A 12,777-nucleotide genomic window follows, 5' to 3' on the forward strand; every position below is an offset into this window, starting at 1 on the left:
TGTGAAGCGGGCACACCTCCTACTCCGCAGTTTCCGCGAAGCTGCCCTGGCCGCATCCAGGACCCGGTGGCCAGGAGTCCTGGACCCGCCCTCTTTTGTCTGAGCCCCGCCCCCTGACCGCGCCCCACTGCCCACACCCTATATGGCCCCGCCCCGGCCCACGCCCCGCCCCTGGCTGCGCCGCTGGCCCCGCCCACCGCCACCGCCCCCGCCGCCCGGTCTGGTCCGCACACCCCGGCGGAGCCAGCCCAGAGGGGACGCGCCGCACCAGCTCTCCGCTGACCCCAGCCCCGCCCCGCGCCCATGGCCGTGCCGGGACCCCGAGCTTTACGGGCTGCGCTCTGCGGCGGCTGCTGCTGCCTCCTCCTGTGTGCCCAGCTCGCAGTGGCTGGTAACGCGGGCCAGGGTCTGGTTAGGAGCGGGCGGGTGGTGCGCCCTTCATCCAGCCGCCCATCCAGGGGCATCAGGGCTGGGAGGGGTGGAGAGGGGTGCAGGGCCCCAGGGTGGGTAAAGGCCCTCTAGCTGTGTGTGGTGCCCGGTGTAAGTACATAGTAGGGAGCTTCAGGTGCGTCTGAGGGAGGCAACTTCCAGTGTATCTGGAGCCGCAGGTACAGGCAAAGGAAGGGGACGCCGGGTGGATGTCAGGAGGTTCTAGGTGTGTGCTGTGTGTTTGTGGAAGCTCCAGGTGTGCCGTGGGGATTCAGGGAGCCAGGTGAGTGTGTGTGTGCAGACAGGGAGCGGCACGGTGGTGAGGAAGGGGGGCTGCAGCTGGGATCCAAGGAGTGGCTTCCACCCCGCTCCCAGGCAAAGGAGCTCGAGGCTTTGGGCGGGGAGCCCTGCTCCGAATGAACATCTGGCCAGCGGTGCGGGGGACCTGCAAGCAGCTGAAGCTCTGTGAGCACTGCGTGGAGGAGGACAGGGCGCACAACCTCTCGGGCTGCGTGTGGGAGCAATGTCAGCCCGAGGAGCCAGGTATGGCGTCCGGCCCTCCCCGAGGTGAGCGCCCCAGTTCTGAACCCCAGGGCCTCGGCCCCCCTCCCCACGCCTCCCCCCTCACTTCCTCCCACAGGACACTGTGTGGACCAAGCCGAGGTGGCCCAGGAAGGCTGCTCCGTCTACAACCACTCTGAGTCGTGTCCAGGTAGAGGGGCTCCCCCTGGCCTAAGCACAACTGGGGGGCGGGGGGAGCAGAGATGTCCCCAGACAGAGCCTGCCCTCCAGGAGAAGCTCCTCTCTCGGGGAGCGGACCGTGCCTGTGGGCGCCTGAGTCTGGCTTCAGTCCTGCCTTCAGCTCACAGACAGCCCCTTCCCTCTCGGCCTGTTTCCTCGTCTGTAAACGGGCTCAACGGAGGATACAGGACAGGTGTGCGGAGCCCGCGGCGGGGCAGTTAGCTCTTCTCAGTTAAAGCACAGTGAGGACTTCGGGAGCAAACAGGGAGGGCTCTCTGGGGGAGGCAGCAGGAGATGGAGAGAGGGCACATTGGTGGAAGGAGCTGCATGAACTCAGGCCTGAGAGGGTGCTGGGTGGATCTGGGCCTGGGACAGAGGACCGAGGGCCTGATCTGGTTCAGAAGCCCAGCTGTTGGCTAGGCCTGGGGTCTTGACGGGAGGTGGGGGTTGGGAGGGCTGGGTTTTTATGGATTCCCCATCTCTTTAGCTGCCCACCACCACCCCACCCATGAGCCGAAGACAATCACAACAGGTAGGTACCGCCTAGGGGAACTGGGCAGGGGCAGGACCAGAGGTGCAGGGAGAGGCAGGGCTGGGCTCAGGCACTGGCAGGCTTTGTGACCTCAGACCTGTGACTTCTCCCTCCAGCCTGTTTCCATGTCTGAAATATTGTCTGGGCACCACCTTCCACTGCTGCTGTGGGGGCTTATGACAGGGTGTGTAGCCCCCACTTCCCTGTCTGATGGCAGGAAGGCGATAAGCAATGGTGGTTCCCATCCCTTCTCCCCAACACGGCTTCTGAGAGTCAGGGTGACCTCTGAGCGTATGGCTCAGTTTGCCAATGAGATGCCCACTGTGACCACCCACTGGTCCAGAGAGGGTCACAAAGCAGGTCCCCAGCAGCAAAGAGGCAAGAGCCCCACCCTGGGGCCCCCCCTGCCCCTTGGGACCCGGAGTCCAGCAGGCTTGGCGGCGATGGCCGAAGAGGTTCTTGGTTAATTAAAGCCAGAAACGTGATCTCGGAGGCTGAATTATTGATGGTCATCTCCCTCCAGCTCAGGCCCCAGATCAGTCTGGTATGGCTCATGTCTGCCCTCCTCTCTCCTCCCCCCCAGAGAGGGCTCCCTCAGCTGCCGCGGGGACCCCCTTTGCCCTTCGCATTCTCAGACCTCCTAACACAAGCTACACCCTCTGGGGAGTGGGCCGGCTCCCAGCGGGGCCCTGTCCACTCCCCCAGGCTGATCTCCTACCACCAGCTCTGCCCTGCCCTGCCCTGCCCTGGCACCGGGCCCAGGCCTGAAATCAAATCCCTATTGAGAGTCGATGGCTAAGGCTCAGGCTGACAACCACGGTCCCTGCGGTGGGGCTGGGAGGGGTTAGGGGACACCGTGTACGTCTGGACCACGTCCTAACTGTGAGGAGACTCTGGACAGGGCTGGCCCTCAGGACCTGGCTTCTCCCTCCGACGTGCATCGTCTGGCCTCCATCTGTCCACTCCGCATGGTAGACAGGGTGTGGGTTCTAAGGCAGGGTTCTGCCCGGGGGTAGCTCCAGGGTCTCAGAAGTCCCGGGAGGAGACCATGTCATCTGTACCTGGACTTTGAGCCTCGAGATCCAAGGTCAAAAGGGACCTGGATGTCTGAGTCCTGGGTCCATCCTCAGCCTCTGGGGCCAGGGTGGCGGGGAGTCTGGAAGGGAGCTCGGTTGCCATCTGGTCCGTGTGGCCGGGAGGCAGAGAGGGTGTGAAGCGCATCCAGACACAGAGCAATTCCGGAGCAGAGCCAGGGCTGCAGTCTGCCCCCCCTCTCACCCCCAAACTGCCCACAGGACCCTGCTAAGGCCCGCTGCTCCGGCCCCCTGAGTGAGAACTGGGGCCCCCCGAGTGAGGACCGGGGCCCCCCGAGTGAGGACCAGGGCCCCCCGAGTGAGGACCGGGGCCCCCCGAGTGAGGACTGGGGCCCCAGGTGTGGGTGACTGGGTAGGCCTGGGGTCCCGGTCCTCAGTGGCCCGCTATGACTCCCACCCTGCAGGGGGTCCTCCTGTCCCCGAGGCCCACAGCCCCGGCTTTGACGGGGCCAGCTTCATCGGAGGCATGGTGCTGGTGCTGAGCCTGCAGGCCGTGGCCTTCTTTGTTGTGCGCTTCTTCAAGGCCAAGGACAGCACCTACCAGACGCTGTGAGTGCCCGACCCGCCAGCCAGCCAGCCAGCCAGCGAGGCCGGCTCACCCCCGCCCGCTCCTGCCCCTGGGGTCCCTCTGAGTGACAGCGTGCTGTCTTCCCTAAGGGCAGTGACTCCCTCCCAGTGTCCCCCGTGAGTCACACCCCTCCCCCCTCCAGTTGTGGGGTTCTCTCTGCCAGGAACTGGCTCAGCCCGGGCCTGGCTCTGAGCGCCCTGCTGAGCCCGCTTGTCTCTGTTCCCTCACGCTGCCGGCAGGGAGGAGAACCAGTAGGTGACAGCCCGGGCGCGACTCTGGCCTTGGCAGGACCCGGGCTGTGTGTGCTGTTTGGTTTTCCTCTGCGCAGGGGAGCTGCTCGGGCCCGTGTGCCGTGTGTGCTGTGGGGCGGGGGGTGCAGCCTCCGGCAGATGTTTGCTCTCCCGCTGCTGCCTGCTCTCTGGGGTGGGCCTCGGCCGGCGGAGGCAGGGCCCCCTCCGAGCGCCCTCCATGTCTGGCCTCTGCAGAATCTGACCCCCTTCAGGCCTGGATCCCACCCTGAGGGAAAGGAGGACGAAGCAGTGGCTCTCTCCGCCTCCTCGGGGGCCCCGGGAATGGGAAAAACTTTGGCCGCCAATGTCTGGCCCCTGAAGGCCCCGAGCGGTCTCGGTGTCAGCACCTGGGCCTGGTACCTGCAGCTGAGAGCATCGTCAGCCGCCTCCTGTCTCATCCGTCATCCCCGTGGGCCCCCTCCGGTACCTGCTTGGCACTGGGGCTGTGCCCGCCTCTTCCCGCCGGCCTGGCCCGGCACTGCCCCCGAATAAAGGAACTCTCCCGGCTGTGCTGTGTGTCCGGGTCTGGGCTGCGCGAGCATCGGATGGGGGGGCCGCTGCCCCTTCCGCGGGGAGAATTCAGCCCGGGCGGCTGCTGTCACCTGTGAAAACATGTCCATCTCCCCCGCCCCCTTACAGATAAGAGCCCAGGGACTCAGGAAGATAAGCATGCTTGCTCCAGATCACACGTGGGACGGGGCAGGGCTGGGCTGGAATCCAGGTTTTTCTAGCTCCAGGTGAGCCGCACTTCAGAACTCCCAGGCATCCTCCTGGCTCTGTCCTCCGAGATGGAGGCACCCCATAACTCCAGCAGCCACTTCCTCACTCAGGCCTCCTGGGAGGCCCCTCCATGCTCTCCCTCCCCTCATTCCCCCACATCCCTCCATCCCCTGGGGCCAGAAGTCTTCCTGACTAATAGCATCTCCCTCTGGAGGGCGCATGCCGGAAGCCAGGCGTGTGGCCAGGAGTCTGATCCATGATCCCAGGAAGCGGAGAGCTCAGCCTGTGGAACCTATCAATAGCTGCTCTGTGCGGACAGGAGCAAGTTATTGAATAGCTCTGGCCTCAGTTTCCTCATCTGTCAAGAGGGGGAACAGCAGGATCCATCTCAGTGGGACTGGGGAAGGTTCAGAGCAGGTGCACATGCCCCATCAGCTTCATGCCAGGTACCCACCCACCCTGCCCGCTGCGCAGCCTGCAGCCAAGCCTCTGTACCTCTTCTCCAGGTCTCCGCTGCCGCTGGGCCTCCACGGGAGTTCTGGCTGCTCCTGGCCTCACAGGGCTCACCCGCCTGCACATCACTCCATCACCCACACAAAGCAGACCATGCACACTTCCCCCAGGCCCCCCCCCCCTCAGACAGCCCCCCGTGGACCTCCAGCCACTTGGACCCGCCTCCCGTTACATGCCTGTCTTTCTGCTCCAAGCCTTTGCACACGCAGTTTGTCCCTGCCTGGATCCCCTCCCCGGTTCCTCCCTTCTCCAACCAGCACTTAGGAGCTGGCAGGGCCCTGACCAGTTTGGCTTGGTGCATAGAGCCTGCTGACTCAAGGGTCCCAGGTTCGATTCCAGTCAAGGGCATGTACCTTGGTTGTGGGCACATCACCAGTAGGGAGTGTGCAGGAGGCAGCTGATGGATGTTTCTCTCTCTTCAATGATTCTAAATCTCTATCCCTCTCCCTTCCTCTCTTTAAAAGATCAATAAAATATATTAAAAAAAAAAAAAAAGAGAGAGAGAGAGCTGGCAGGGATAATGCCCGTTCTCTCTGGGACCAAGGGAGGAAATGGCCCGGCTCCTGCTGGCTCTCCGAGCAGTTAAGAACATTTACTCACTGAGTGTTTTCTTTCCCTAACGTAGTGAATGCCAGCAAGGAACAAAGGCCTATTCAGAAGTTTAAATAAAGAGTGAGCATTGCCCTGGCCAGTGTTGCTTAGTGGTTAGAGTATCGGCCCATGCAACAAAGGGGCGTGGGTTTGATTCCCAGTCAAGGGCAGGTACCGGGGTTCCAGGCTGGATCATTGGCCGGTCTCCCTCAGATTGATGTCTCCCCCACTTCTTGCCCCCTCTCTTTCCCCAGTCTCTCTAAAATCAATGGAAGCCCTGGCTGGTTAGCTCAGTGGTAAGAGCATAGGCCGTGCACCAAAGTGTCTCAGTTTCGATTCCCTGTCAAGGGCAAGTACCTGTGATGCAGAGTTGAGCCCTGAACCTCCTCCCAAAAGAGGCATGTGTGGGAGGCAACCAATGATGTATCTCTCTCAGATCGATGTTTCTCTCCCTTTTTCCTCCTCCCTTCCTTCTACTCTTTCTAAAAAATCAATGGAAAAAAATATCATCAGGTGAGGCTTAACAACAACAACAAAAAGAGTGAGCCTGCCCTGACCAGTTTGGCTCAGTGGATAGAGCGTTGGCCTGCGGACTCAAGGGTCCCAGGTTTGATTCTGGTGGGGGGCATGTGCCTTGGTTGCAGGCACATCCCCAGTAGGGGTGTCCAGGAGGCAGCTGACTGATGTTTCTTGCTCATTGATGTTTCTAACTCTCTATCTCTCTCCTTTCCTCTCTGTAAAAGATCAACAAAATATGTTTTTTAAAAAAAGAAAAAGAGTGAGCCTTAGCCGATTTGGCTTAGAGAATAGAGCATTGGCCTGCAGACTGAAGGGTCCCGGGTTCGATTCTGGTCAAGGGCATGTACCCTGGTTACAGGGTCCTCTCTCACCTGGGCCCTGGTCGGGGCTCATGCAGGAGGCAGCCAATCGCTATGTTTCTCTCACATCGATGTTTCTCTCTGTCTTTCCCTCTCTCTCCCACACTTTCTAAAAAATCAGTGGAAAAACATTCTTGGATGAGGATTAAAAAAGAAAGGAAGACTGAAAGTCCTGTCCCCCTGGTCTCACTCCCTAGATGTGACCATGGTTCTTGTGTACTTCAGCCTTTTCCTGTGAATTCTCAGCAGTTAGCTTCTGTAAATACACAGAGGGGCTGTGCTGTACATATTGTTCTGCAAAATTGCCCCTTCCATCACCCCTCAGATTTGCCCCGTGACTTGTCCACATGGTGATGACATATTGGCCTGCATCCTGTCCATGTCCAGTCGGGTCATTTCCACATTGGATAGCACTGGTATAAACAGCATCTGACAAACAGGCTCGCCCGCAGATCTTGGCACACCCACGGGAGAGTCTGGGGAGGACAGCTTTCCAGAAGTGGAACGTAGGGTCCTCCGAGCACCCACGTCACTGGTCCATCCTGCCTGGGAATCTGGCCTCCCCTTTCCTGAAGCCCCAGTGTCCTTCAGCCCTGCCCACCTCCACAAGCTCTGTGACTAGCATAGAGGAAGCCCTCAGGAGGGTTTGATGAATGAATGAATGAATGAACAAATGAAATTCCCCTCACATCCCCTACCACTTGTGGTCCCTCTCCAGCTCAGACCTCACTGCTCACCTCTGGATCATGGCTGTTGCCTCTTTCCTGCCTGGGATGTGAGGGTGGGCATGACATCACTTTGCAAAGGGTCCCTCTCTCTGGGGGAAGGCATGGGGCTTGTGCAAAATCGCACATGAGTGCCAGAGTGAGCGCCAGTCATGTCCTGTCTCTGGGCCTCGGTGTCTCCTTGCTTATTCCTTCATTTAACCAGTATTTGTTGAACACCTGCTTTGTACCAGGCCTAAAACCCAGGGCCATAAGAATGACCATGAGCAGGGCCGTGTGAGGATCGGAGGCGACATACAAACTGCGGGGGGGAGGGTGTGTGTGCATGTGGATGCAGCAGCTCCAGTAAGTGGAAGCAGTGTCTCGGGCACGGCTGACAGGGTCGGGGAGGGATTCCTAGTGAAGGTGACCTTGGGGCTGGAACTTCATGCACATGTGGCTTCACAGTGAGGCGAAGAGAAGGGCGTTCCAGAGGGAGGGCTCAGAACGAGCTGAGGCCCAAAGGCGGAGAGTCCCCTGTGAACGCAAAGGTCTGGCGAGAAGACCGGGAGGCCTGGCGATCGGGCCGGAAGTTGGACTCCATCCCAGGTGAACAGGGCAGGGACGGGCTCATTCTCTTCGGGGCCGAGGGAGGAAGTGCCCCACCACCTGGGGGCTCCAACCTGGGCGGGTGTGTCTGGGGAAGGACAATGGACGGAAGTCCTTCTCCACGTTCCCCCACCAGCCTGGCCCCTTATAAACTGGCATCCTCTCTCCAGGGCACGCCAGTGGAAGAGCGAGATGGGCCTCCTTCGGACTCCACTGTCCCTGTTGCTCCTCTTGCTCAGGGAGCCTGCCTGCCTGAGGACGGCGGACCCCCCCGGCTGTCCAGGTAGGTCCCGGGCTTCAGGGCCGCGGGGAGCAGGTGGGGGTTCGACAGCCTGGGCTCTGCAAACAGGTGCAGAGAGTGCAGAGCTCTGAAAGCTCTTGGAGGCAAGTGTCCCGACAGCTGGAATCTGGGAGACGGAAAGGGGCCCGCAGAGAGGTCTGGGAGAGAGACATGCCCACGCCCCCCCCCCCCACGACCACTCTGTGCCCACCCGGCCCCGCATCTCCCTGCAGGACCCAGGGAACTGGAAGCCAGCAAAATTGTCCTCCTGCCCAGCTGCCCTGGAGCCCCAGGGAGTCCTGGGGAGAAGGGGGCTCCGGGCCCTCGAGGTGAGTGCTGCCAGGGAGCGGCGGGGACCTGGGGGGTCTGGGGGGCCTGGGGGACCTGGGAGGCTGGCGGCAGTGCAGCAATCACTGTGCGAAGAGGCCAGGACCGAAGGGCCAGGAACCTACCGGACGCTGGCCTCCAGGTGGGGCACCCGGTGTCCAAAGGTCAACTCTGTGAGGTGAGTGGAGAGTCTCCCCCATTTACTGAGGGCAAAGTGAGACCCCAGGAGCAGAAGGCCTCTGTCCACCGTTACAGCCAGTGAAGGGTGCGGCTGGGACTGGACTTCTGGCTGCAAATCCCTGTGGTTTCGGCCCCGGGTTTGGGCGGGACTCTGCATCTCTGTCTCTGGATTTCAGGGGAGCCGGGACCACCAGGCAAGATGGGCCCCAAGGGTGAGCCAGGTGAGTGTGTGGGACCAGGGCCTCTTGTTCCTCTGCTCTGTCGCTCAGCTGCGGGGAGAGTGCACGGCGGGGCTGCTGCTCAGCCATTGGCTGTGACCGCCCGCCCGCAGGGGGTGGAAGGCTGAGAGGAGTGGCAAGATTAGAAGGGCCTGGGCACCCTCCCCCCTCCCTCCCATGGCTTGCGGGCATCCCCTTGGGGGTACTCAGACCTTAGAGCCAACACTCGGTCTTTCCGTGGCAGGAGATCCGGCGAACCTGCTCCGGTGCCAGGAGGGTGAGGCAGCCTTCCGGGACCCGGGACTTGGAACCAGGTGGTGCTGGGCTGTGGGTCGGCCGCCTGGCATGGGCCAGCCCAGAGCCCCTGTCAGCGGGCTCCTGAGGTCCCACAGAGCCTCTTCCGTTGCCCACGGGGTAGAGGAGGGCCATAACTGGGGGGGGCGGGCCCTCAGTCCATCTCCCCTTCCCCAGGTCCCAGGAGCTGCCAGGAGCTGCTGAGCCGGGGTGCCACCTTGAGCGGCTGGTACCACCTGTGCCTACCTGGAGGCAGAGCCCTTCCCGTTTTCTGTGACATGGACACCCTGGGAGGTGGTTGGCTGGTGAGTGTCACAGAAGAGACTCCCATGCCAGGCCCAGCGGGCAATTCTGCCCCTTGTCCCCTAGGGGGAGTCAGAGCCCACTGGAGCCAAGGCATTTCTTTGACAAAAGGTGACTGCTCCCAGGGGATCTGCAGTCAGAGAAGGCTCCACAGACACGGTGACATTTGGCAGGGCCTTGAAAGCAATTCTCAGAACAGAGGAGCTGCAGAAGGGTGTGCCAGGTAGAAGGACAGTTTAGTGCAGGAGGGTTTGGGGACCGGTGTGTGAGCTGAGAGCAGGTCTGAGTGCTTGGCTGAGGTCTTCTGGTGCGGGTCAAAGGCCAGTTCGCGGAGGGCCCTGACGGACTGACAGGACCACGGGGGTAACTGAGGCCACGGGAGACTTTTCAGCAGGGAGTCGCCAGGCCAGGCTATGCTTTAGGAAGATGGCGGCGTGGAAGATGCCCTGCAGTGGAGGACAAGAGTGGACACCGGGACACAGGTTAAGAGGACGTCAGAGGCCCGGGCAGGAGAAGACAGGGGGTGGTGGCAACAACGGAAGTAGAGGCACCTGGACTGAAAGATGGAGGAGGGAAACGCTTCAGAGCCTGGGGACTGCTTGGCTGGAAGGGGAGTCTCTGGGTGAGGTCAGGAGTCCAGCTTGGGCCTCTGGGGGTGACCTCTCTGGTAGAATATCTTGGCTCTTATCATAGTAAATGAAAGCACATTATTTTAAATCTGGCTCCCAGCAGGACTGGCCATCTCAGGAAACCAGGAGTGATGATTCTATCCAGTTCAGTCTCCCCCAGGGCTGGCCCGGCTTTGGGGTGAGGCTGAGTGTCACTAACCATATTACTAGCACCAACAGTTAAGAGTTCGTCGATCTACGCACAGGCCAGGCTCACTTGGACTCACACTGTAGCCACAAGCCCCCAGTCCAGAGAGTCCGGGCGTGTTTGCCTGCTCCTCCTCCTCCTCCGTCCAGCCCGGAGTGATGGCTGGCCTGCTCTGCCTCCAGGTGTTCCAGCGGCGACAGGACGGCTCTGTGGACTTCTTCCGCTCCTGGGCCTCCTACAAAGCGGGCTTTGGGAGCCAGGAGTCCGAATTCTGGCTGGGCAATGAGAACCTGCACCAGCTGACTCTCCAGGGTACGTTCCCAGCAGGGCCAGGGAGCCTGAGGGGCATTCCTCTGGCATCGGGGTCTGAGGATTCCCCCCGTGCCCACCCCTAGGTACCTGGCAGCTGCGCGTGGAGCTGGAGGACTTTGACGGCAACCGCACCTTCGCCCACTACGAGTCCTTCCGCCTCCTCGGAGAGGCGGATCACTACCAGCTGGTGCTGGGCAAGTTCTCAGGGGGCACGGCAGGTGAGCGGCCCTCAGGCGGGGCCCTGGGGGAGGGGCACGGGGGAGGGAGGCTGGGTACTTGCCCAGCACGGCCTCTGCCTCCATGGTGACCCAGGATAATTCCTTCTCCTCCGTGGGCCTCAGTGTCCTCCTCTGAGGAAGGGCAATCAGGAGGCAGGTGGTACCGGAGTAAAGCATTTGGGCTCTGGGGCAAACAGACCTGAGCTGCAATCCGCCGCTGTGATTTACTAACTTTGTGAGCCTGGGCGGTCCCTTCCAGGCCAGAGCCTCGATAGCTGCACGTAAGGTGGACCAGGAGGCGGGGGGAGTGGACCAGGAGGCGAGGGGCGGGGGGGGGGGGGGGAGTGGACCAGGAGGCGGGGGGGGGGGGGGGGGGGGGGAGTGGACCAGGAGGCGAGGGGCGGGGGGGGGGGGAGTGGACCAGGAGGCGGGGGGGGGGGGGAGTGGACCAGGAGGCGGGGGGGGGGGGGGGGGAGTGGACCAGGAGGCGGGGGGGGGGGGGGGGGGTGGACCAGGAGGCGGGGGAGACTGAGGGACGCTAAGGCCCTGTCGCTGTTAGCGTTATCTGCTTTGGAAGAGGAACCAGGGAAGGCTTTTTTTTTTTTTTTTTTTTTTTTTCCTTTCTTCAGAGCAACTGTTGAGGAGAGACTTGAAAGAGGGAAGTGATTTTGAGGTGCTGCCTCAGGGGAGCCCCCTTTCCTGCGGGGCATCTGAGAAGTCCCTCCCAGCTCTCCCTGCCCGAGCTGCGGGGAGCTGGGAAGAGACAGGAGCCGGGGGAGGCTGGGGATTTGGAGGGGGCAGGGCAGCGGGAGGAGCTGAGCTCAGGCCCAGTGCCCCTGCGGCCACCACCGGCTCCTGGGTGCTGCTTCCCCGCGGGGCCTGCAGACACCCACTCTCCTGTGAGGTCACCCTCCCAGGGGGCCAGGCAGGGTGCCGCCTCCCACGAGCCTCCCTTCCCTCCCTGCCAGGGGACTCCCTGAGCTTCCACAACGGGAAGCCCTTTACCACCTACGACGCTGACCACGACACAGCCGGGGGCAACTGTGCAGTGACCGTCCACGGCGCCTGGTGGTACGAAGCCTGCTATCACTCCAATCTCAACGGCCCCTACGCGGCCTCCCCTGCCGCGGCCCACCGGTACGGCATCGACTGGTCCTCGGGCCTGGGCGTGGGCCGCCCGTACCGCAGGGTGCGGATCCTGCTTCGTTAGGGCCCCCTGGCAACCAGCCGCTTATCTCTCCCCAGCAGCTTCCGGAGGCTCCGCCACTTCTCCCCACCGCTAACTGCCTCTGCTCTCCTGTCCACATTGTAAAAATAAAGCCGTTTAACCCCTTCCGGGCTTCCCGTTACTGGGGAGACACTCAGGAGGGCAGAGGAGGGACGTGGGGCTCAGCTGCATTCAGGGAAGGCGTTTCTCTCCGCCAGGAAGAGGGGAGGGCCAGCTCATGCAGGAGGAAGGCTTTCGTCTCCTGAGGTGTGCAAGCCAGGGCCAGGGAGACCCCGAGGGAAGGATCAAGCACGCACGGACAGCGCCCTGGGCCCTGTGGGTCTCACAGATGGGCGGTTTTGTGGCAGAAACTGCACAGCTTTCTCACTCTCTCTGTTGCCCGTGCCTGTCCTTTCTGGGTTGTCTGTTTCCCCCCAGCCCCGGCAGTAAACCCAGTTCTCATCCTTGGCTTCTTCTCAGGGGGGTCCACAGGGGCAGGCTTAAACTCGGGGTCATACCAAGGGCCACAGGTAATGAAAACGCCGTTGCTGAGCTAGCGTTCATCAAGCAGTTAATTCACCAGAGCCACGTTCTAGAAAGTGGCAGAGCAGCCGGAACCGGTTTGGCTCATTGGATAGAGCATGGGCCTGCAGACTGAAAGGTCCCAGGTTCGATTCCGGTCCAGGGCATGTACATTGGTTGCGGGCACATCCCCGGTGGGGGGTGTGCAAGAGGCAACTGGTCAATGTTTCTCTCTCATCGACGTTTCTAGCTCTCTCTCTCTCTCCCTTCCTCTCTGTAAAAAATCAATAATATATATATATATAATTGATTTTTTTACAGAGAAGAAGAGAGAGGGATAGAGAGCCAGAAACATCGATGAGAGAGAATCATCAACCAGCTGCCTCCTGCACACCCTCCACCGGGGATGTGCCCGCAACCAAGGTACATGC

At 61.5% G+C, this 12,777-nt stretch overlaps 2 protein-coding genes across 3 annotated transcripts; both read left to right on the top strand.

Moving 5' to 3' along the window:
• Positions 1-227: 227 nt before the first annotated feature.
• On the top strand, positions 228-4,161 carry CD164L2 (CD164 molecule like 2; the record flags this gene model as incomplete). 2 transcript variants are annotated; one of them, XM_084874762.1, is made up of 6 exons in its annotated part: positions 228-391; positions 805-972; positions 1,070-1,141; positions 1,658-1,702; positions 3,201-3,345; positions 3,850-4,161. In XM_084874762.1, the coding sequence occupies exons 1-6, from the start codon at positions 304-306 to the stop codon at positions 3,854-3,856; spliced, it is 525 nt and encodes a 174-aa protein (XP_084730888.1). In that variant the 5' UTR covers positions 228-303. The 2 variants fall into 2 exon arrangements, with proteins under 2 accessions (XP_084730888.1, XP_084730889.1); XM_084874763.1 differs by lacking the exon at positions 3,850-4,161 and having other exon boundaries at positions 248-391; positions 3,201-3,349.
• A 3,685-nt stretch (positions 4,162-7,846) lies between these two features.
• On the top strand, positions 7,847-11,996 carry FCN3 (ficolin 3). The gene is made up of 8 exons (XM_084871426.1): positions 7,847-7,952; positions 8,183-8,278; positions 8,633-8,677; positions 8,919-8,951; positions 9,146-9,273; positions 10,270-10,399; positions 10,483-10,617; positions 11,586-11,996. The coding sequence occupies exons 1-8, from the start codon at positions 7,862-7,864 to the stop codon at positions 11,825-11,827; spliced, it is 900 nt and encodes a 299-aa protein (XP_084727552.1). The 5' UTR covers positions 7,847-7,861; the 3' UTR covers positions 11,828-11,996.
• The last annotated feature ends 781 nt before the right edge of the window (positions 11,997-12,777 follow it).

Source organism: Pipistrellus hanaki (genome assembly GCF_964339955.1).
Source record: "Pipistrellus hanaki genome assembly, chromosome: 2".
Classification (NCBI taxonomy): domain Eukaryota; kingdom Metazoa; phylum Chordata; class Mammalia; order Chiroptera; family Vespertilionidae; genus Pipistrellus; species Pipistrellus hanaki.